The sequence below is a fragment of the Gossypium arboreum genome, chromosome 6 (genome assembly GCF_025698485.1).
Source record: "Gossypium arboreum isolate Shixiya-1 chromosome 6, ASM2569848v2, whole genome shotgun sequence".
In the NCBI taxonomy this organism is placed as follows: Eukaryota; Viridiplantae; Streptophyta; class Magnoliopsida; order Malvales; family Malvaceae; genus Gossypium; species Gossypium arboreum.
This window is the reverse complement of record NC_069075.1, coordinates 61,789,769-61,816,167: the sequence shown is the minus strand read 5'-3', so window position 1 is coordinate 61,816,167 and position 26,399 is coordinate 61,789,769. Positions and strand designations below refer to the sequence as shown.

The window sequence follows — 26,399 nt, the reverse complement described above, 5'->3', positions numbered from 1 at the left end:
TGGAAAAAGTGATAAAAGTGAGTTAAAAACACGAGTGACAAAAGAAAAAGAAAATGGGAGTGAGAATGAAAAAATAAGTGTTTTGGCAAGAAAGCGAGAGATTTGAAAGTTATTGTTGACAAAGCAACCCATTCTTGTACTTATGTAAAAAGAGTGCTTGTTGGAAACTAACGAGATAGAAAATCATTGCCTTCTCCTATTGTTTCTTTGTTGTAAGAATTCAAAGATGTATTCCCCGAAGAAGTGCCAAATGGGTTACCTCCCATTTGAGGCATCAAACACCAAATAGACTTTCTACCAGGAGCATCTATTCCAAACAGACTGGCCTATCGGAGTAACCCTGAGGAAACAAAGGAACTGCAAAGGCAAGTAGCCGAGTTAATAGAAAAAGGCTAAATTCACGAAAGCTTAAGTCCCTGTGCGGTGCTGGTGTTGCTAGTGCCTAAAAAGGCTAGTTCATGGCAAATGTGTGTAGATTGTCACGCCATCAACAAAATAACTATTAAATATCAACATCCTATTCCCCGTCTTGATGACATGCTCGATAAACTCAACGGAGCCCAAATCTTTTCAAAGATTGATCTAAAGAGCGGCTACCATCAAAACTAAATGCAGGAGGGCGACGAGTGGAAAACCATATTCAAGACGAAATACAGTTTGTATGAATGGTTGGTAATGCCACTCGGCCTTACAAATGCCCCTAGTACTTTCATGCGTTTGATGAATCATGTTTTACGTGCGTTTATTGGAAAATTTTGTGTTGTCTATTTTGATGATATTTTGATTTATAGTAAATCATTGGAAGAACATGTTCAGCATCTATGAGCAGTGTTGGAAGTACTACGAAAAGAGGTACTTTATGCAAACTTAAGGAAATGTTTGTTTTGTACTAACGAGGTTGTATTTTTAGGTTTCGTGGTAAGTGATCATGGCTTGCAAGTTGATCAAGAAAAAGTCAAAGCAATCAATGAGTGGCTGGGACCAACAAACATCAGCCAAGTAAGGAGTTTTCACGGGTTGCAAGCTTTTATCAAAGGTTTGTGCCTAATTTTAGCTCTTTAGCCGCCCCCTTGACAGGTATAATTAAGAAAAACTCGCCCTTTGTTTGGACTGATGATCAAGAAAATGCCTTTGTTAAAATTAAGGAATGTCTTACTAATGCCCCATTACTATCATTACCTAATTTTAACAAGACATTTAAGATTGAATGTGATGCTTTAGGAATCGGCATTGGCGCTATTTTAGTGTAAGATGGACAGTCGGTGGCATACTTTAGCGAGAAGTTGAACAGGGTAACGTTGAACTATCCAATGTATGACAAGGAGTTGTATGTGCTAATCCGAGCCTTAGAGACGTGGAAACACTATCTATGGCCAAAGGAATTTGTAATCCACTCGGACCATGAGGCTTTAAAACACCTCAAGGGTCAAACGAAGCTCAATCAAAGTCATACGAAGTGGGTAGAATACTTGGAGTCATTTCCATACGTGATAAAGTATAAGAAAGGTAAGGAAAGAGTTGTTGCCGATGCCCTATCACGAAGGTATGCACTTGTAACTTAATGGATTCTAAGTTGCTTAGTTTTGAATTTATGAAAGAGTTGTATCAAACTGATGCCGATTTTGGTGAAATCTATATGAGTTGTTTGCATGGTGCGATTGACAAGTATTTTCAGCATGAAGGCTGCCTTTTTCATGAAGGTAAGATGTGTATACCTCAAGGTTCTGTCCGGGAGGTGCTCATCAATGAAGCCCATAGTGGTGAACTTATGGGTCATTTTGGAGTTGCAAAGACTTTAGCAATATTGCATGAACACTTCTATTGGCCTAAAATAAAGCGTGATGTCATAAGGAAATGCGAATGATGCATCATCTGTAAGAAAACGAAATCATGCATCAAGCCCCATGGTTTGTACAACTCGTTGCCTATACCGGACGCATCGTGGGTCGATATTTCGATGGACTTCGTTCTAGGCCTTCCTAGAACCAAAATAGGGAAGGACACAATATTTTTTGTTTTGGATCATTTTTCGAAAATGGCAGATTTCATTCCTTGTAATAAAACTGATGATGCTAATTTATTTTTCATGGAAGTTGTCAGGTTGCACGAAATACCTCACACCATTGTTTCTGATCGTGACACCAAGTTCCTAAGTCATTTTTAGAGAACGTTGTGGGGTAAGTTAGGAACAAAACTACTATTTTCGACGACATTCCACCCTCAAATGGATGGCCAAACTGAAGTGGGTCGACCTTGCTTTAAGCCATTCTACGGAAGAATTTGAAGTTGTGGGAGGAGTGTTTACCTCAAATGGAGTTCGCCTACAATCGGACTGTTCATTTAGCCACAAAACATTGTCCTTTTGAGGTAGTATATGGTTTTAACCCTATTACTCCCCTTGATTTGGTTCCTATGCCTGCTAATGAGATAGTGCATGTAGATGGCAAAAAGAAGGCCGATTTTTTTAAACAGCTTCATAAGAACGTCAAAAGACAATATCGAAAGAAGAACCGAACAATATGTTTAAGGACCTAACAAGGGACACAAATGATTCGTATTCGAACCTAGTGACTGGGTTTGGATCCATATGCAGAAAGAAAGATTTCCTGACCAAAGGAAATGAAAACTTCTACCAAGGGGCGACAGACAATTCCAAGTAGTGGAGTGAATCAACGATAATGCCTACAAACTCGATTTCCCCAATGAGTATGGAGTGAGTGCAAGCTTTAATGTTGCTAACCTTTCTCCCTTTGATGTAGGTGACGATTCGAGGATGAATCACCTTGAAGAGGGGGAGGATGATGTGAGCTCGCCCATGAAGACCATGGAATTGCCATCGGGGCCAATCACACGAGCCCGTGCCAAGAAGTTTTAAGATCCCGTAGCAAGTCACATTACTCGAGTTTGGATGGAAGGAATGGCCGAACATTAAGATTCTAGCTCTAGTACCTCGTTGAGCAATGTGTTGTAAGCTGACTTAACCTGAGCTAGCTCAAGGGAGCTGAATTCGACACTTAGCTAAATCATTGAGCTGAATGCCTATTTATTTATTTCATGAATTTATTTTTGAATAAGCTTAAATTAGTTGTGTTAGTTAAATTCAGCTCAAGTAATTAAATTAAATAAATGTGTTTAAATCTGGACATAATCAATTAAATATGTCTTAGTTCATACATACTTATTAAGATAAATTTAATGTGTCTAGTCTTAGGAAAAATTTAATTAGTTGCTGCCAATTTGACTTAGTCGAATTTGTTGCATGTTGCAATATTAGTTACAGCCGAATTTAATAGGATTAATGTTGCAACCGAATTCAAGATTATGTTGACTAATAAGTTAAAATAAATGTGTAGCAAACATGCATTAAAGGAGCAGTATGCGTGGGACACCATTTAAGGGGCTGCCGAATTCTTTTCCCAAGCAATGGGCGGCACAATAAATGTAACTCGTGATCAGCAAAGCATTTAAGAAGTTGTTGGATCCTTTCATGCATGAACGCCTTAAAGAAGCTGCTGGAGCAATAAAAAAGCTAACTTTTTCGTGGAAAGCAAAAGCCATGAGGATTTAATTCTAGTAGCCACCATTAAGAGTGACGCCTAGTGAAGATAAATGGGCATGCTTCTTCATTAAGTATTCGACTGAACCAAGGGAGCTATCCATTGACTTTTTCCAAGCTTCATTTAATTGCTACATGACTGTTCAGCTCACGAAGCACTCTCCCCTCTCTCTTCAAGCATTCGGCCGAACCTAGTTAAGGGAGATGGATAAGTTCTTTCATGTATCAGCCAAAGGAAAGCTTCAAGGAAACTTCCTTGAGTGATTCTAGCACCTTCCAGCCGAATTCTCCAAGGCTAAGAAAGACCATTCGGCTAGCTATACTTTAGCTATAAATAGGGATTGTTTTCTTCATGTAATGGTTAATGAACAATTTATGAATTTTATCAACTTTGTGAGTTTGTTTTCAACTCTCAATATTCTCCAAAGACTAGTTTGACTTATCAAGAATCCTTGTGGCGTCATTCTATCTTTGTTTCTGAACTTATCAATTTGATTCCCAAAGTGTGGCATTCTAAGATATACCGAGGTTCCTATCAACTTTGATAGTGGGTCGAGGTCCTACACCAATATCCAATCTTATTTCCATACCATTGTTTTTTTTTTGAATTAAGTGTTCGTATAAGTAACGGGTTAACACACTTATATTGTGTTAGTTCTTGCTTGAACCTTAACCGAATTCCCAATTTGCATTCCTTAAACTTTTCCTAATCCATTGTTAACCCATATGAGCCAAAATCTCTTTCTTTTCCATCACCCTTTGAAACACCCTAACTTACTCGATTTACGATCGGGCAAATTCTTACGTCACGAATCTCATCCGAGGCGAGTGCGTATCAGGCACACAGTGGTAGTTTGTGTGACATCCCTAATTTGACCCTAGTCGAGATGTGGTTTCTGGACCACAAAATCGAGTGATAAAATTTATTAAATATTAAAATTCATATCTACTATGTGTGATAGTGCATGTGTGAAATTTTGATGCTTAAATTCTGTTAGTTGAATGTGAATTTTAGTCAAAGGGCTTATGTGAGACATTTGTGAAATAGGTTAGGTAAATATAAAGTGATCTATTAATGCATGTATTCAAAAATGTGGAATTGCATGTCAAAATACCCATTTTGGGATAGTGGCAGTCATGATATTGTTTTATATATAATATGTATTTTGATTTAACATTTTATATTACAAATGAATTAATAAATAAAAAGGAGATATTAGATAATAGTTAGTGGGAGGAGAAACCAAAGTTGGTTCATCCTTGTCCTCCATTGCCGTAGCTTAAAGTGAGGGAGAAGAAAGTTTTGTTGTTTGATTTTTGGCTTAGATGATGGCTAGAATGAGGTATGTATTGAATAATTCTTGAAAATTTATGCATAATTGAGATGATTAGTTCAAATTTTACTTATCCCGTAGATTAAACTTAGGTTTTTGAGGTTGGAAATTCGGTCAATAAGCTTGAAACTCATAGTAGATATTTTTTTTTGTGACATTAAGATGGTTGGTTATATATTGACTTATTAGCTTTGAAAGTTGAATGACATTGGTTAATTTGTTCATGTGGGTATTCGGCCTTGTGAATGTTATGGAATAAGTTTCAATTATGTAGATATGTGATTTTTGAATAATCGGTCATTTATCTAGTATATGTATAAATGGTAAATTGTTTTTAACTTGAAAGTTGAGATTAGTGTATTTAAAGAGAGTTGCCGAATGTTGTCCTTGAAGATGTTTTAATGAATAAAATGTGTAGTTGAGTTATAACATTTGGTTAAGGATTAAGGGTTCTAGCAAGTTTGGTATAATGTATAGTTGTAAATCGCCTTGTATTTGATGTTTTTTTTAAGGATAGGAAATGGCTAATTAAGATGTTGTTGGATAAAATTCTAGTTAGGTTATGTTAAAGCATTCGGCATTTCTTATAGTATTGTATACGAGAGTGGGAAAAGATTAGTAATTATTCTAAGTGAGATATGATCTTAATAGGAGCAAAATAGAATCGGCTATAATTATGATGGAGTGATTTGGTCATTGTTTGGCATAGGTGAAACCATTATGAAATTGCTACTTTGATCTTGGAATGAAAATTTTAAATGGAGGTTAAATTTGTTTGGTTAGGGTAAATGGTATGCTATATATATATATATATATATATATATATATATATAGTTAAATTTGTGTATATGAAAGCGTGGTAAGTAATGTGAATTTTTGTTTGTGCATGCGAATTAGGTATTGGTATAATAAGCATAAAAGTTAGTTATGGCATATTTTATAAACATATTATGCATTGAAGTTATATGATTGTCAAATGTGACTATTAAAGAAGTAATGTTGAATAAGTAATTAAACAAATTCATTTGTTTTAATTAAGCTCATGAGCAAAGAGGATCTAAATCAGATAAGGGAAAGGAGAAAGCAATCGAGTAGCCTATCCGCAGTTGTTCAAATAAATCTGAGGTAAGTCTTTGAGTAATGGAACTTAGCTTAAGATTTGATAAACGATGATATATATTTATATGAACATAATAAATAAAATGTGACCTAATGGTTCTACTTGAATTACATATTGAAATAAATAAGTTTCTAGCATATAAGTTTAGTTATAATGAAGAATGATATGGAATACGGGTAAAGATGGGACTATGAATTGGTGTAATTACCAATAGTAAAATGATAAGGAATAAGTTACTTCTATGAGCCTTAGCCGATTGTGTAACACCCCGAACCCGAGACCGTTGCCGGTGTCGGACACGAGGGGTTAACAAGCCAAAACCACTTATGGCACCGACCAATTTGACATTTCGAGCAAGTGGAAAACGCATCGCTGTCGCCTTAAAAACGTATCTCGAGTTTCACAAATCGGAAACTGATTCCGTAAATTTTCCATGAATTTAGACTCATATATCCATCCATGGATTTATTTCTAGAATTTTTGGTCGGGCCAATTGGTACAGTTTATTAGTTAAAGTCACCCATGTTACAGGGGTCGACTACACTGACCTTCGTGCATTACAACTTGAATATCTCTCTGTAAAGGGTTTTAATTCTAATGAAACTAGACTCAAAAATGAATCTGCACATATAATGCATGACTTCTAATTCATTCTGGATAATTTATGGTAAATTTTCAAAGTCACGACAGGGGACCCAGAAACCGTTCTGGCCCTGTCTCACGAGAACTTTAATATCTCTCGGTATACTGTTCATATGATCGTTTCGTTACTTTCATATGAAAATAGACTCACCAAGGTTCGATCGAATAATTTATTCACTAATTAACACCATTCCTACAAATTTTGGTGATTTTCCACATCCACGTCACTGCAATTGGCAAGATCTGCTTTTAAGGTAGGCTTTACCTATATTGTAGTTCCCATGGACCAACTATAGTCTAGTCATACTTAGGTCCAACATATGATCATATTTAGCCATTCCAATGGCTGATCATGTGACCAACTCTCTCATTCCAAACCATAATCACATCATGAAACCAAATATAATTACAAACCACATATGGTCAAATTCCATACTCCACTTTTACAAACCATTTTCGCATGGCCGCACACATATACATCACAAGTACTTAAAACAACCGAGAGTAGTCCTATACATGCCATATCCAAAACTCAACTAAAGGAGTACCAAAAAGGGCTTTGATAGTGTGGTTGACTTCAACTTCTATGATCCCGAATCCGATCGCTAACGAGCAAAATCTATAAACAGAGAAACAAAGAAACGGAGTAAGCAATTTATGCTTAGTAAGTTTCGAGCCATAATATACACACAACCAAAGCATAGCATTCAAGTAGCTAAACAATAATTCATATGCACAATTTCTCAAAGACATGCTTACTTCACAATCCCACCTCTTATATTCATACACAAATAACGGCCTAGTTAATGCCGATAGCTCATTTATCATTAGAGCGAATATTCATACGACTTACTCATAGTGCGAAGCACACACAAAACATACCTTGTTGTTGGGAATTTCACAAGTGCATTAACTGAAAATTTTCCAGCAAGTTCAAAGTTCTCGAATCACATACCTTCGGAGTTTATCCGGATATAGCTACTCGTTCAAACGCCTTTGGGACATAGCCCGGTTATGGTAACCCGCACAAAGGCCTTCGGGACTTAACCCGGATATCACAATTTGCACAATTGCCTTCGGGCTTAGCCCGGATATCATAACTCGCACAATTGCCTTCGGGCTTAGCCCGGGTATCACAATTTGCACAATTGCCTTCGGGCTTAGCCCGGATATCACAATTTGCACAATTGCCTTCGGGCTTAGCCCGGATATCACTCGAACATTCATACACATCTTTGTTTCAATTTCATAACACAACTTTTATGCACAATTCCCTTAGCAAAAATATCATTTCGGCTCAATGGCCACATACAAAGGCACAAATTCGATTGCTCATTACTTCATTCAATCGAATCAAAATCTAAGTTTCGATACTCGAAAACTTACCTCGGACGTGGTCGAACGATTTGACGGCTATTCGACGACTTTTTCCTTCCCTTATCGGATTTAGCTCCCTTTGCTCTTGAGCTTAATTTAACAAATAAATTGGTTTTATCATTTGAGCATCGAAGAGGAATTCAAGATACCTAGCCAATATATATGCTCATTAGGCATCAAAGTCACATATGTACGAAATCACGAATCGAACTCAACACATTAGTTAATATTCCTCTTAGCCGAATTTTCTAAGCCAAGAATAGGCATCAATATGCTTGCCTCTAACCGAATGCATGCACACCAATTTCCCTCATGTGGCGAATATGCATGTCCATGTTGAGGCCAATTATGCACTTAATACCACACAAAACAGCATGCATTTTACTAACTAACGCATTACATATTGTAGCTCAATACACATCTCTCATGTACTTCATAACCAAAACATCATCACAAGCAAATATATACCTTGAAATAGTATATATGTCATGCCAATACATCATGTGCAAACATGTATACACATATAGGTGCAAGGTCAATCTCAAGGGTTCATACCCATCCAAACACAAATTTTACCAATCAAGTAACAAGCATAAATCATGCTCATGAATGCACCATGGCGAATACATCACAACCATACTCTTTCAACTTCGGTCATGGTTAAACAAAGAATTCAATGTCTTACTCAAGATTGCTACAAAGAAATTTCAAGAGTAGTCAATCCATCATTGCATGCATCATTAGCAAGCTTCACATTTAGCATGCAATGGCTTCAACACAATAACAACCTTGGCCAAATACCATTTCCATGGCATAACAAGGATTTGAACCATGGCTAACATGAACATCAAGTTAGCAACTAAAACATGCATGAATCTCATGACACAACCTCATACATACCTTAATCTTGATGCAAGTATAGCCAAAATCTCCTTCTACATCTCTTCCAAACCAAAAATAGAGCAAAATCCTCCTTCTTCCTTAGTTTTGGCTCAAAGAAAGGATGAACAAAATTTTTCTTTCTTTCTCTACAACTCACGGCAATGGGGGGGAATACCACACTCACACATTTTTTTTTCATTCTTTTCTTACCCATACACCTTTGTTTATTATTTCTCCCTAATGCACCAACAAAACATGTTTCATGACATGTTTTACCCATCCTCTCTTGCCATGGCCGACCACTTCATGTTGGGGGGGGGGAATTTGACATGCAAATCCCTTATTTTTGCATGCATGAGCAACTAGTCATCACACATTTCCCCATCATACTTTCAAAGTTCACTACTAGGTCCTTTCTAGTGAAATTCACATTTATAACACTAAATCGAAACATCAAAAATGTCACACACAAATTAACACATATCATAGGCATCAAAATAAATTTTAAATTATTTTTATGCCTCGGTTTTGTGGTCCCGAAACCACATCCCGACTAGGGTTAATTTTGGGCTGTCACAGATTGGTTATTAGAAAAGTGATATTTAAATTATGATTTGTATGTGATAATAAGAAGTACTTATATATGATGATATGTTTTAAACTCAAATGGTAAGTTCTTAAGTGTTTGGACTTGGAAATTTAAGAGCAAATTGTAATAATCTGCTTAGGACAGCAGCAGTAGCGAGATTTCTGAAAATCGCCATAAATTGTTAGAGTGGAATTAGAGACTGAATAAAATATGAAATCAAATATCAATGAGTCTAGTTTCTTATAAAATAAACAGTGCAAGCAAAGGAATTTCCTATAGAGAGATTTTAAAGTTGTTTGTGACAAAGTCGAATGAATCAAATCCCTGTTCTGTTTTAGAAAATCATTATAAATAGTAAAAAATATTTATAAGATAAAATTTATATTCTTAGACTCCTTAATGAGTCTAGTTTCAAATGAAATAAACAAGAACATATTTTGAAATCTGTACAATGAGAAATTTGATTCGTAGCGAAGAGTGGTCAGTATAGTCAAACAGTGAAATAGAGGAAACTTTATGAAAATTCTGGTTTTGATTGGCCAAACAAAAAATCCTTAAAATTTTATGCATAGAAGATATATGAGTCTATTTTCGGGGAAAATTTACGGCACTACATTTGGAGTTTCGTAGCTCCAGTTACAAATAATTTAATGATTGTTGCTCAAGAAAACAGCTTGTAGTGAATCTGTGATTTTGTTGTAAACATTGATGAAACTAATTGAGTTGCTTATAAGCTATTGCTGAATTGATGTACAAGATAAATATATAGGTGGTGAGGCCAAAATGGCTAAAATATAAATGTGTGCAAGTTATCCAAATGGCTATTTTATAATTGTAAGCAATGTATATGTAATATGTGTTGATAGTTTTATAAATTGAAGGTGTGGTGACTTATATGTTGTTTAGCCGAATAGTTGTCATGAGAAGAATGTAAGTCATGTGTGTATTTTCTTATTTAGTTGGAAGTTTATTGAAAGGGATATATATATATATATATATATATATATGTATAAATAAATATGTGTTGAAGTTGAATGCTATTATGACATGAAGTTAAGGTACATGCTATACGCTTATATTCAAATGAGGTTAATGAATTACAATGGTGATAGTTTGTGTGAAATGTGGTAACATGTGATTAAATATACATGGAATTTGGAAAGTATCCGGTTAAGACTCGTTGATCATGTGATGTGGCCTAATGGCTCTTGTGAAATGAGACTAGCTATATTGAGATACGAATAAGTTCGAGTGAAGTGATACCTTATTAATGTGTTTCTGTGTTGGAAAAATCGAAGGTATGTAAATTGATGTGTATACAACTTTGTGAATTAACTATGATGATATATCAGGGCTTAAAGTCCCGCAGGCTTGGTACTGGTAACTGGATTCGGATTTTTTTTTAAAACCTAGCAGGCTATGGCTAAGTGCCTTGAATTATTTTAAACCGAAGAACATTTGTATATCTTTAAGATAAGGATTTAATTAGTTTCATAAAAATTTACTAATTTGAGTTGTATTCGACAGGATGTGCAAATACAAGGTATGGATTGCATTTGGTCATTTATGTATATGTGATAAGGAATATGTTTGGTCCTTTATATACGTATACGAAACTTTAATACTTGTCATGATTTGATTATTTGAAATATTAATGTGAATATGAACTAAAGAACTAAGCTCCTAAATACATATATACAATTATGTATGTGCACGAAATGAGTGCATATGATTAAGTGGTTAGAGGTATTGAAAGATTGAATTGGTAATTGGTAATTATGGAAACGGTAAGTGTACAAAGGTTAAGTATATGGTAAGTGATACTTACTTGCTATGTGAACTCGATTTCGTTTGTATTACAAATGTACTTGGGGAATCACTTATGAGATGGTTATAAGTTATATTCAAAGAGTATTGACTCTATCAAATTGTTTATGTAAGATGAAAACATGAATATGTGCTTCCAAATATGGAAACCGAATGTGATTATAGTGTTATGTTTTAGTTCGAATGATTAAACTAAAAGTAGCATTGATGTTTTTAAATGCGAAGGGGTATATACTCTTAAAATTGGATGAAATAGATGAATTACATGTGCATACATAGGGTTTAATCTATTTGACCGAATGGTGATATATCTTGACATTTCAAAACTTGATTTGTGTAAGGCCTAATCTTAAGCGACTTAGTAATAAATCAACAATTACGGATGATCAGCACATTAAGTTGGCCAGGTATGTATTATGTACTTGTGTAGGCTTATTAAGCCCATCGAGACTTCACTTGGATTTTGTGTAAGTTATAAATGTATTTAATCCAACAAAGTTAATTGTTTTACTTAAGACTTACTAAGCCTTGAAAGCTTACTCTGTTGTTACGTTTCTCTATTTTATAGATTATCAAATTTGGCCTTTGCTCGGGGATCGTCAACAACTCGTCACACTATCACTATCCACTGTTTGGTACTGCTATGTTTTGGATTATTTTATGGCATGTATAGAATAAACTAGTAGCAGAATAATATTCTGGTTAATGTATATAAGCCATGCAAAAATGGCATCTTTTGAATGTGTACTTATGGAAGTTTAATTTTATCCCTAGCTGTATTTAGCATTTATCTAAATGAATGACCTTTATTTCAAGAAAAAAAAGTTAAAAAATTTTACTGTTCTGACATGAGTTACAAGTCTGGTAATACCTCTTTCCTATTCCGACAACAGTTAAGGGATAGGGGTGTTACAGTTTGTCTGTTCATCCTGGCAGCACAAAAATGTATAATGATTTGAAGAAATTATATTGGTGGCCAAGTATGAAAAGAGATATTTCTGGTTTTGTATCAAAGTGTTTCATCTGTCAACAAGTGAAAGTTGAACATCAGGTGCTTTCAGGTTTACTTCAGCCGAGTGGAAACGGGACAAAATCACGATGGATTTTGTGACAGGTTTGCCTCTCACTCCGAAAAAGAAAGATGCCATTTGGGTTATGGTTGATAGATTGACAAAACTGAATCACTTTATACCGGTACATACCGACTACTCACTTGATAAGTTGGTTGAATTGTATATTGCTGAAATTATGAGATTGCACAGAGTACCTATGTTTATTATTTCAGATAGAGACCCAAGATTTACTTCAAGGTTTTAGAAAAAGTTGCAAGAAGCCTTGGGTACGAAATTGAATTTTAGTAATGCGTTTCATCCGCAAACTGACGGTCAATTCGAAAGGGTAATTCAAATTCTTGAACACATGCTTCGATGTTGTGTTTTAGAATTCGAAGGTAGTTGGGAGAAATAGCTACCACTAGTTGAATTTGCTTACAACAACAGTTTTCAATCGAGTATAAAAATGTCACCTTATGAGGCATTATATGGCCACAAGTGCTGAACACCTTTTTACTGGATGGAGCTTAGCAAGAAACAGATTGACGAAGTTAATTTGGTTAAGGAAACCGAAGAGAAAGTAAGAGTAATTCGAGATTATTTCAAAGCTGCTTCCGATAGACAAAAATCATATATAGATTTGAAAAGAAAAGAGATTGAGTTTCAGGTCGGACATAAAGTATTTTTGAAAGTGTCCCAATGAAAAAAAGTTCTCAAATTTGGCCGGCAAGGCAAGTTGAGTCCACGTTTTATTGGGCCGTATGAGGTTATTGAAAGAGTAGGGCCAGTGGCATATCAGTTAGCTTTGCCGACAGAGTTGGAAAGGATCCACAATGTGTTTCATGTGTCAATGTTGCGACGTTATCGTTCCGGTCCTTCACATGTGATTCCTCTAACAGAGATTGAGATTCGACCGGATATGACCTACGATGAAGAACCGATTTAGATTTTGGCTGGGGAAATTAAAGAGGTGAGAAATAAAAGTATAGCCTTAGTAAAAGTATTGTGGCAAAGGCATGGAGTAGAGGAGACTACGTGGGAACCAAAGGAATCCATGAGAAAATTGTAACATCCTGATTTTTCGGATTTATTCACGGTTTTCAATATTTTGTAAAGATTTTAAAATTTTGTATTTGGATGTGGAATTAATATTTTGAGTAAGTAAATGGGCTTATGGAAGGCCCATGAGTTGGCCAAAACCCAGTTGAATTTTTGGAATTTTAGACTTAGGAGTTAGGGGTTCTGGCTAAGTGGCCCTTAAGTAGAGTTGTGGGTAAATTGCATCACAAAAAGAGCCTTGGTAAAGTGGCAAGGGTGACGCCACTAGGCTCCTAGAAAAGTGGCGTGTGGAGCAGTGGGGAAGGCATGGGATCGATTCCCTGTGTTGGCAAATAGATGCATTTATTTTTAAGTGTAGGAGGGGTAAGTGTTGGAGTTCAGGTGGATTCTGCTAGAAGAGAGTTGGATCAGTTTAAATGCTTGGATTAAGGAGGGATAAGGGGAGAGATTTAAGGGATTAGGAGAGAGGCTAAGAGTTGGCCGAATTTTGGGAATTGAAGAGGGAAAAATCGGCAGAGGGTTTTGAGGTTAGTATTTCGGCACTTAGGGTGTTAAGTGGTGCCGTTTTCTTTTGCTGAAACACCTTAGGGTTTTTCTTTTCTCTCTTCTTCCTCTCTAGCCAAAACTACCACCTCCCCTATTCTTATTCTTATTCTTATTTTTTTCTTCTTCAAAACCATTCATCATACCTGCTATTCATCAATACTTTTGCCGAATCCATAAAAGCCGAAATCCTGTGATCACTGCTTGTGCCGATTTCTTCAAAGCCAGGTTCTTCTATGTTCTTTGTTTTTATTAAATCTACGATTATCTTATCTTAATCCTAAATACCTGACGGAAATTCTTCTTCAAGGTTATAGCCTCATATCTCCATCTCCTTCACCACCCAAAAGCCGAAGTACCACTGGTTTAGGGGCTTATAGCCGAAATTTCATCAACCCTTGGATTCGAGTTTTACCATTGTTCTAAGGATAAATCTGCACTAGATTGCATGGAAATCAAGTAGGAGTAAGGGGTAAGTACTTATCATCTCAGATCTGTTCTTATTTTGCGATGTTAGGAAAAGCCGAAATCCCTAAAAATTAGGGAGGCTGTCGATTTGAGCATAAGGCTTTAAGGGTTTGTAACTAATGTTTTCTCTCGGTGATTAGAGTCTTCTTAAGTGTTGGATTGAAAGCGTGAATCATTGGAGCAATCGGATTCGGAGCTAGCTATCGATTTTGACAAAAAGGTAAGGTTTCAAAGGCTTTTAGGGACATGGTTCGATCATGGGTGAGTAAGTTTTGGAATTTAGTGATTATAGTTTGTAAATAAGCACTGTGCTAATCAATTGTAGGATATCGAAAGAGATCTTAGTAGCAGTCGTCGCGAATCAAGTGTGTACCGAACACCTTTTCTTAGTTCAATTCGGCAAAAAGCCGAAATGCCGAAATTCTGGCATTTCATAGGCTTGTGAGTATGCGAATGCTCTCAAGACATAGAGTAATTGTTAGATCTAGCACCGCAAAGTGGTAAGTAAGTTTGTGTGACGTTTCAACGTACTTTAGAAATAGGGCCTCGATGGGCCAAAATTGGGCCCAATGGGCTTACGGCCCAATATGGGCAAGAGGTGGGCAAAGTAGTCTGTCAGTTAGAGGGTAGAATCAAATTGCATAAAATTGTTAAGAATTACTGGAATAGCTTATGTAGTTACGTAAGTTACAAAATTACCCCTAAAGAGCATAATTACCGAAATACCCCTAGGGTTTAAAATGGCTGAAATGCATGAATAATTGATACTGTATTTTGCATATTATGCTTTTATTGATATCTGTTGCATGGGATTGGGGTATTGATGGAGGAAGTACTGAAAGTGGTTCATCCATGTACTGGAGGCTTTGCCTCAAGTTACTGATATTTGAGCAGCGTTGCTGCCACTGTGGAGTGTAGGGTTGGTACGGGGACTGTGTAGCAGTTGGTGGGTTGAGTAGTCTTGTAACACCCCTTACCCGTTACCGTCGCCGGAACAGGATATAAGGTATTACCAGAACATAACACATACCATTTAACATAATCGAGATGTAAATATGTCATCCAATTTGATAGTGCATCGTATAACATATGTCTTGAACAATATTAGCCCACTTTAATGGCTTGTACAAAGTATCTGGTCGAGTACTGTAACTAATATTTTAACCTAGACAAATATGACACGTAACAAAATAATTAAGCCTACTATACATGCCATAATTCAAAACGTTTAGTTCAAATACCCTAAAGTATGATAGTGCGGATAGATCTTCACGATCCTTAACTCCCGAGCAAGCGAAGAACACTATAAGACAAAAGAGAGAAACAAAGTAAGCTTATAGCTTAGTAAGTAAGTATGTAAATACTAATTAAAGAATCTAACATGTTTACACAACAATTCAAGTTTATCTACTTTAACTTCACTATTCATTCCACTTTGATTTAGCTGTCTCTACTGCATCATATTCACTAAATAAATCATAACTCGGGTTACAAAACTCAAAATTTAAATCCGTAAAATTTCCCTGAATCTAGACTCATAAAGATTTTTGCTAATTTTTTTCTATAATTTTTGGTTCAGCCGATTAGTACAGTTTATTAGTTAAAGTTTCCCCTGTTACATAGTTCGACTGATCTGACCTCTGTTCACTACGAATTGAATATCTCTCAGTACACAATTCAAACAACCCTGAGGTATGTTTCATTTAAAACTAGTCTCAATAAGGAATTTAGGCATGTAAACTATATTTCTTAATTTTCCTTGTACAATTTTTAATGATTTTTCAAAGTTGGAACAGGGGATCACGTATTCATCCTAAGCAAGTCACATACAATTGTAAATATCTCAAAATATAGAACTCCTTTGCTTGCTCTGTTTCTTTTATATGAAAGTAGACTCATTAAACTTTAATTTCACATCTCATTCAACCTCTAATTATATTCCTCCTATTTTTGGTGATTTTTCAAAATCACGTCACTGCTACCATCTAAAAACAGTTTTAATGCTAATTTCACTCTTTCACACATTCTTTATGCTAACCCCATTTTATCTTATATATGTATATACCACAAATCATTTTCACCACATTTCATTCACCATAAGTGTAGGTCCAAACCACAATATCACCACAAAACCATCCCGTTGAACAATTCGGATCAATCCTCGATATTTAATGGTTTCAAAGACACAGCTCCACCATCATACTTCGCTTAGTTCGGCTCTCTTGTACACATGGTGAACACTTAGTACCACTCATGCGACCCAACCGATTTGTCTCGTAGCTCTCTTGTCTACATGGTGTCCTTCACTTGGAATCACGCATGCGACCTAGCTACATTTATCTTTCACGTAGCTCTCTTGTCTACATGGTGTCCTTCACTTGGAATCACGCATGCGACCTAGCTACATTTATCTTTCACGTAGCTCTCTTGTCTACATGGGATACATCTCGTATCACACATGTGACCTAGCTACTACAGGTGTCTCTCGTAGCTTTCTTGTACACATGATGTGCACTCAGCATCATACATGTGACCTAGCTACGCCCTCTATTTCATTCGATCTCCAATGTTCAACCGGATCTCTCTCTATATTTATTTCCATTCTTCCAATAGTCGATTTATATTTTAACATCAGCTAGTATATTTATATAATAGGCTGAAATATAAGAATGTACATGAAATTATTGTAATATTTACATACAAACTTACCTTGGTGCAAAATGTGGAAATTTTGCGATTTAGTCCAAAACTTTTTCCTTCCCCCGTTCGAGATCAATTCCGCGTCTTTCTTGATCTATAATAACACATTTAGCTCATTTAATACTCATACTATTTATTTCAATCCAAAAATCACATCATGGAAAAATTACATTTTTGCCCCCTAACTTTTTCAAAATTACAATTTTGCCCCTAGGCTCGGGAATTTAATTTCAGCCCTTATTCTTATATTTTATGATATGCTGAACATTTTTCTCTTCTACAACAACATCAAATTCTCACTCTATCATATAGTTATGAACAATAGGTATTTTTACCGATTATGCCGTTTTACTCGTTTTCACTTAAAATCGAGTAGCACAAGTTATTTAACATAATTTAAAACCTCATATTCTATCATAAAACATCAAAATACACAAATTTCACCTATGGGAATTTTTCCAAATGTGAACCCTAGGTTAAATTATTACTAGCATAAGCTTAATCGAGCTTCCGGATTCCAAAACGTAAAGAACATTAAAAGCGGGCTTGGAATCACTTACTATGGAGCTTGAAAGTTGAAGAAACCCTAGCTATGGAGAGAGGGAGAATTCGGCAGCAACTAAGGAGGATGATGACCAATTTTGTGTTATTTTTCCCATTTTATTTCATTTAATATCCAAATGACCAAAATGCCCCTCCTTACTAAACTTTCAAAAATTCCTTCCATGTCCTAATTTTGTCCATGAACTTAAAATTGGTCAAATTGCTATTTAAGACCTCCTAATTAATATTCCAAAACAATTTCATACTAAAACTTCGGGATGCAAATTTTGCAACTTATTCGATTTAGTCCCTACTTTCAATTTAAGCACTTTAGGCATAGAATTTCATCACTAAATTTTCACACAATCATGCAATCATATCATAAACCCCAAAATAATTATAAAGCAATTATTTCTATCTCGGATTTGTGGTCACGAAACCACTATTCCGATTAGGCCCTAATTCGGGTTGTCACAATTCTCCCCCTTTTGAGATTTTCGTCCCGAAAATCTTACCGAAAGAGGTTTGGGTCTTGTTTCCTCATAGCTTCCTCGGGTTCCCACGTAGCCTCTTCTATCCCATGTCCGTGCCACAATACTTTCACTAAAGCTATACTTTTATTTCTTAACTGTTTAACCTCTCGAGCCAAAATCTTTATTGGTTCCTCCTCATAGGTCATATCCGATCGGATCTCAATTTCATTGGAGAAATCACATGTGAAGGATCGAACGATAACGTCACAACATTGATACATGAAACACGTTATGAATTCTTTCTAACTCTGCCGGTAAGGCCAACCGATATGCCATCGGTCCAATTCTCTCAAGAATCTCAGACGCCCAATAAAACGCGGACTCAACTTGCCTTTCCGACTAAATCTCGAATCTTTTCCGGTGACACCTTCAAGAACACTTTATCACCCACCGAAATTCAATCTCTTTTCTTTTTAAATCAGCATATGACTTTTGTCGATCTGAAGCGACTTTTAAGCAATCCCGAATTACTTTTATTTTCTCTTGGTTTCTTTAACTAGATCAACTCCATGAATCTATTTCTCACTAAGCTCGGTCCAATATAAAGGAGTCCGACACTTACGACCATACAAGGCTTCAGACGGTGCCATTTGTATACTTGATTGATAACTGTTATTGTAGGCAAACTCAATCAAAGATAGATATTTCTCCCAACTACCTCCAAATTCTAAAACACAAGATCTAAGCATATCTTCGAGTACCGGATTACTCTTTCTGTTTGACCTTCTGCTTGTGGATGAAATGCGGTACTAAAGTTCAATTTTGTACCCAAAGCTTCTTGTAACTTTTTCCAAAATCTCGAGGTAAATCTTGGATCTCTATCGATATTATAGACATAGGTACTCCGTGCAACTTCACAATTTCAGCAACATATAATTCGCTAATTTATCAAGTGAGTAATCGGTGCGTCTCGGTATAAAGTGGGCTAAATTTGTTAATCTATCAACCACTACCCAAACAAAGATCCTTCTTTTTAGGAGTTAAAGGCAAACCGGTTACAAAATCCATGGTAATCTTGTCCCATTTCCACTCAAGCACCATTATTGGTTGAAGTAATCCTCGAGGCACTTGATGTTCAAATTTTACTTGTTGATGATCAAACACTTGGTTAGAAATTCGAAATGTCCTTTTCATACCGCCACCAATACTGACTTCTTTAAATCATTATACATTTTGTGCTACCAGATGAACCGATAAACAGCCATTGTGCGCCTCATGTAATATTTTACGAATCAATTTATCGTTTTTTACACACATATCCCGTCTCGAAACATCAAACAATCATCCGGTCCAACTCGAAAATCGAGTCGTAACTCGATTCGCATTGAGTTCTCTTGATCCGCAACTCACTATCATTCTTTTGAGCATCACAAATTAACTGGAGAAATAACGGTTTAGCTCTCATTTCTGCTAAGATTGACCCATCATTAGACAATGCTAACCCCGTGTTCATGGCTCTCAAAGTAAAAAGAAATTTTCTACTCAAGGCGTCAGCAACTACATTTGCTTTTCCCGGATGATAATCAATCACTAGATCATAATCCTTTAATAATTCAAGCCATCTTATTGTCATGATTCGATCCTTTTGATTCATCAAGTACTTCAAACTTTTGTGATCGGTAAAAATTCGCATTTTCACCGTACAAATAATGTCGCCAAATCTTCAAGGCAAAAACAACAATGCCGGTTCAAATCATGTGTAGGATAGTTCTTCTCATGCGGTTTTAACTGTCTCAAGCATAAGCTACCACTTTACCCTCTTGCATCAACACACATCCAAGGCACATCAATGATGCATCACTATAAATTACGAACTCCTTTCCTGACTCGGGCTGTACTAAAATTGGTGCTTCAGTCAATCGTGCTTTCAATTTTTCAAAACTTTGTTGACATTTATCAGTCCATTCAAACTTAACATTCTTTTGCAACAACTTAGTCATAGGAGAGGCAATCATCGAAAATCCTTCAACAAAACGTCTATAATACCCGGCTAAGCCTAAAAAGCTTCTAACCTCGGATACATTCTTGGGTGGTTTCCAATCAACGATCGCAGAAATCTTGCTTGGATCCACCCGAATACCATCACCTGAGACTATATGCCCCAAAAATCCGACTTCACGAAGCCAGAACTCACTTTTACTAAACTTGGCAAACAGTTTCTTTTCTCTCAAGATTTGCAATATAGTTCTCAAGTGTTCGGCATGTTCAGACTCATCTCGAGAATAAATTAAAATGTCATCTATAAACACTACTACAAACTTATCCAAATATGGCCGGAAGATCCGATTCATTAAGTCCATAAATATAGCTGGAGCATTTGTTAAGCCGAAAGGCATCACAAGAAACTCATAATGTCCATACCTTGTCCTAAAGGCGGTTTTCGGCACATCTGACTCCTTAACTCTCAGCTGGTAGTAACCAGACCTCAAATCAATCTTTGAAAACACTGTGGCCCCCTTTAACTGATCGAATAAATCATCAATCCTCGGCAACGGGTACTTGTTCTTTATAGTCACCTTATTGTCGACGGTAATCAATGCAAAGTCTCATTGAACCATCCTTCTTCTTTACTGAATAATACAGAGCACCCAGGAGAGAAACTCGGTCTCACAAATCCCTTGTCTGTTAACTCCGCAATCGAGCCTTCAATTCTTTTAATTCATCGAGCCATTCTATATGGAGCAATCGAGATCGGTGCAAAGGTCGGCGGCAACAAATCAATGGCAAAATCTATCTCTCGTTCGGAGGCAACCCAGGCAATTCCTCAGAAATACATCCGAAACTCACGACTATCGAGATGATTCAAATTTCAGTTGAGGCAACTCAATATTCATTACATAAGCGGATAAGCTTCACACCCTTTTCTCATGTATTTACATGCGAGACATGTGCGAAATCACCATAGGCAATTTATTTGATTCATCTGTTTCAACCCACGAATTTCTCCATTTTCACATTTCAACTCTAGTGTCTTTTGTTTACAATCTACCTTAGCATCATACAATGTTAACCACCCATTCCCAAGATAACGTCAAACTCACCAAATGGTAACAAAGATCAAGTTGGCCGGAAAACAGTGACCTTGAATCATTAATGGGCAATTCTTGCAAACCTTGTCAACTAGCACATATTGGCCTAAGGGTTCGACACTTTAATCGTAAACTCAAGAAATTCAACAGCAACTTTTTATTGGATACTAAATTCATGCAAATATAGGAATGAGTGGACCGGGATCAATCAATGCAATAACAATAGTATCATAGAGAAAATGTACCAAGAATAACATCGGAGATGATGCATCTTCTCGCACGATAGCATAAGCTCTACCAGTGCTCTAGCTTCGATCTTGCCGTTAAATCTTTCATCACGCTTTACTACTAGTCCCACCTCCAGATTTCTCGGTGGTCTACCTCTACTAGCGGTGGTATTCATCTAGCACTCAAATCTTTCTTCTTTAACTTTCTCCGGACAATCTCTAATAAAATGCTCATGAGAACCGACTGAAACAAGCTCGCTCGGTCCCCAACACTCACCATAATGTTGCTCGCCACATTGTCGACACTCGGGCTTTCTAGGTCGCACATTACCCACACTTGCCAATCAAGTAGCTTGAGCTTTAGACCCGAATATGCTCTACCATGATCTCTGTGAATCCCCAATTGAAACTGTCATTCGAGGGTTTGTCTCTTTGGACCTCTTTGGTTGAGATTGAAATGGCTTGCTTATCTGTCTTTTTCGACATCTCGGCCTCAATAGCGCTTTTTCTTCTTTCTTTGTTCAATTCTTCGCTTTAAGAGCTCGATCAACCAATACTACAAATTCTTTCAACTCCAAAATTCCTACAAGCACTTTAATGTCCTCATTCAGCCCATCTTCAAATCTTCAACACATAATGGCCTCGGTGGACACACATTCCCGGGCATACTTGTTTGAGTCTTACAAATTCGCGTTCATACTCGCTACGACATTTTTCCTGCTTCAATTCAAGGAACTCCTTCCGTTTTGATCAATAAATCGCGACTTATGTATTTCTTTCTAAATTCTTCCGGAAGAAATCCCAAGTAACTTTTTCTTTTGGCACCACTGCAACCAAAGTCTTCCACCGGTGGTAAGTCAATCTCTCAAAAGTGATACAAAGACACTTTAAGCATTCCTCGGGTGTACATGAGAGCTCATCAAATACACGGGTAGAATTTTCAAGCCGAATTCCGCTTTCTCGGGATCATCATCGACCTTTGCTCTAAACTCTTGGCCCCTTGTTTTCTAATCTTGTCAACCGGAGGCTTGTTCATTCTTACCAAATCTATACCTTGAGCACTCTGTGAATCGCCCGAGGTATAGGAGGGGTGGAGGAGGTTGAGCATTTGGATTTGCTCGAATAAATTCAAGATACCAATTGTTCATCATTTGGAGAAAGGCATCCGAGCCTCCTCTCCTTGTCTCAATGTCTCAGTCTATTTTCCACAGTAGCGGTCCCTTGTGCGGGGAGCCGACGCATTACTAGCAAAGATCATCACCGCAGCTTCCTTCAGGATCCATTACTATATTAAAACAAGACACGCTTTAGAATAATCAGAGTCACCACACTATCACAATATTTTTATGGCATGTATAGCTAGACCTTTACACACACTTTATTAGTCCGAGAACCGACTAAACCATAGCTCGATACCACTAAATGTAACACCCTTACCCGCTACTGTCGCGGAACAGATATAAGGTATTACCGAACATAACACATACCATTTAACATAATCGAGATGTAAATATGTCATCCAATTTGATAGTGCATCGTATAACATATGTCTTGAACAATATTAGCCCACTTTAATGGCTTGTACAAAGTATCCGGTCGAAATCTTGTAACTAATATTTTAACCTAGACAAATATGACACGTAACAAAATAATTAAGCCTACTATACATGCCATAATTCAAAACGTTTAGTTCAAATACCCTAAAGTATGATAGTGCGGATAGATCTTCACGATCCTTAACTCCTGAGCAAGCCGAAGAACACTATAAGACAAAAGAGAGAAACAAAGTAAGCTTATAGCTTAGTAAGTAAGTATGTAAATACTAATTAAAGAATCTAACATGTTTACACAACAATTCAAGTTTATCTACTTTAACTTCACTATTCATTCCATTTTGATTTAGCTGTCTCTACTTCATCATATTCACTAAATAAATCATAACTCAGGTTACAAAACTCGAAATTTAAATCCGTAATATTTCCCTGAATCTAGACTCATAAAGCTTTTTGCTAATTTTTTTCTATAATTTTTGGTTCAGCCGATTAGTACAGTTTATTAGTTAAAGTTTCCCCTGTTACACAGCTCGACTGATCTGACCTCTGTTCACTACGAATTGAATATCTCTCAGTACACAATTCAAACAACCCTGAGGTCTCTTTCATTTAAAACTAGTCTCAATAAGGAATTTAGGCATGTAAACTATATTTCTTAATTTTCCTTGTACAATTTTTAATGATTTTTCAAAGTTGGAATAGGGGATCACGTATTCATCCTGAGTAAGTCACATACAATTGTAAATATCTCAAAATATAGAACTCCTTTGCTTGCTCTGCTTCTTTTATATGAAAGTAGACTCATTAAACTTTAATTTCACATCTCATTCAACCTCTAATTATATTCCTCCTATTTTTGGTGATTTTTCAAAATCACGTCACTGCTACCATCTAAAAACAGTTTTAATGCTAATTTCACTCTTTCACACATTCTTTATGCTAACCCCATTTTATCTTATATATGTATATACCACAAATCATTTTCACCACATTTCATTCACCATAAGTGTAGGTCCAAACCACAATATCACCACAAAACCATCCCGTTGAGCAATTCGGATCAATCCTCATATTTAATGGTTTCAGCACACAGCTCCACCATCATACTTCGTTTAGTTCGGCTCTCTTGTACACATGGTGAACACTTAGTACCACTCATGCGACCCAACCGATTTGTCTCGTAGCTCTCTTGTCTACATGGTGTCCTTCACTTGGAATCACGCATGCGACCTAGCTACATTTATCTTTCACGTAGCTCTCTTGTCTACATGGTGTCCTTCACTTGGAATCACGCATGCGACCTAGCTACATTTATCTTTCACGTAGCTCTCTTGTCTACATGGGATACATCTCGTATCACACATGTGACCTAGCTACTACTGGGTGTCTCGTAGCTTTCTTGTACACATGATGTGCACTCAAAGATCATACATGTGACCTAGCTACGCTCCTCTATTTCATTCGATCTCTCCAGAATGTTCAACCGGATCTCTCTCTATATTTATTTCCATTCTTCCAATAGTCGATTTATATTTTAACATCAGCTAGTATATTTATATAATAGGCTGAAATATAAGAATGTACATGAAATTATTGTAATATTTACATACAAACTTACCTTGGTGCAAAATGTGGAAATTTTGCGATTTAGTCCAAAACTTTTTCCTTCCCCTGCTCGAGATCAATTCGCGTCTTTCTTGATCTATAATAACACATTTAGCTCATTTAATACTCATACTATTTATTTCAATCCAAAAATCACATCATGGAAAAATTACATTTTGCCCCTAACTTCTTCAAAATTACAATTTTGCCCCTAGGCTCGGAATTTAATTTCAGCCCTTATTCTTATATTTTATGATATGCTGAACATTTTCTCTTCTACAACAACATCAAATTCTCACTCTATCATATAGTTATGAACAATAGGTATTTTTACCGATTATGCTGCTTTACTCGCTTTCACTTAAAATCGAGTAGCACAAGTTATTTAACATAATTTAAAACCTCATATTCTATCATAAAACATCAAAATACACAAATTTCACCTATGGAATTTTTCCAAATGTGAACCCTAGGTTAAATTATTACTAGCATAAGCTTAATCGAGCTTCCGGATTCCAAAACGTAAAGAACATTAAAAGCGGGCTTGGAATCACTTACTATGGAGCTTGAAAGTTGAAGAAACCCTAGCTATGGAGAGAGGGAGAATTCGCAGCAACTAAGGAGGATGATGACCAATTTTGTGTTATTTTTCCCATTTTATTTCATTTAATATCCAAATGACCAAAATGCCCTCCTTACTAAACTTTCAAAAATTCCTTCCATGTCCTAATTTTGTCCATGAACTTAAAATTGGTCAAATTGCTATTTAAGACCTCCTAATTAATATTCCAAAACAATTTCATACTAAAACTTCGGGATGCAAATTTTGCAACTTATTCGATTTAGTCCCTACTTTCAATTTAAGCACTTTAGGCATAGAATTTCATCACGAAATTTTCACACAATCATGCAATCATATCATATACCCCAAAATAATTATAAAACAATTATTTCTATCTCAGATTTGTGGTCACGAAACCACTATTCCGATTAGGCCCTAATTCGGGTTGTCACAAGTCTCCCCAGATGGGTTTGCATGCATTACTACTACTGTTACTTATGTTACTGAACTGGGCCTATGGGCCATACTGTTATGTTAAAAAGGGCTAAGGCCTTGCTACTGTATTCTGAAAAGGGTTTTGTTCCACTGTGTACTGTTATCTGAATAGGGCTTAGGCCCAATGGGCTCGAGTGATTTGGGCTTTGGATGGGTTTTCAGATACACCGAAGTTTTCCCAAACTCACCCCTTCCTCTTCCATCCTTGCAGTGAGCCCTAGTTGGTGGACTTGGAGCTGGGCGGGATTCAGAGTGGCCATGAAGATTGATTGCCGATTTTAAATAAGTTTAGCATTTAATTTGGATTATTTTTATTATGCTCAAAGTTGTAATAAGGCCACTCTTTTTAATTAATTTTATTTTGAGGATTATTAAACTGGTTAGCACTAGGGTTCGTTTTATAAAAACTACTTGTTTTAAAAGATCATGATGACGCATAAAGTAAATGTTTTTTCAAGAAAATAAATATTTTCAAAGAAACGTTTACAACCTTAATCAGTTTCTTAAAATGAGACATAACCAAACGGTTTTTTTCCAAAACATACGAGATGTTAGAGTGTGGCAATGGCGGTGTGCATGTCTAGGATTGGATCCGAAGGAGCTTGGTACTTAGCGGTCAACGGACTCACCTCCTCTCCTTCCCGGTTTCCTACCGGTGCATGACTTCCATTCACTTTAACCTACTTTTAAAAGTGTCTTTTAC

General features: G+C 36.4%; 1 protein-coding gene across 1 annotated transcript; it reads left to right on the top strand.

Moving 5' to 3' along the window:
- Window positions 1-1,310: 1,310 nt before the first annotated feature.
- Window positions 1,311-1,864, top strand: LOC108485267 (uncharacterized). Its single transcript, XM_017789098.1, has 2 exons — window positions 1,311-1,506; window positions 1,599-1,864. The coding sequence occupies exons 1-2, from the start codon at window positions 1,311-1,313 to the stop codon at window positions 1,862-1,864; spliced, it is 462 nt and encodes a 153-aa protein (XP_017644587.1).
- The last annotated feature ends 24,535 nt before the right edge of the window (window positions 1,865-26,399 follow it).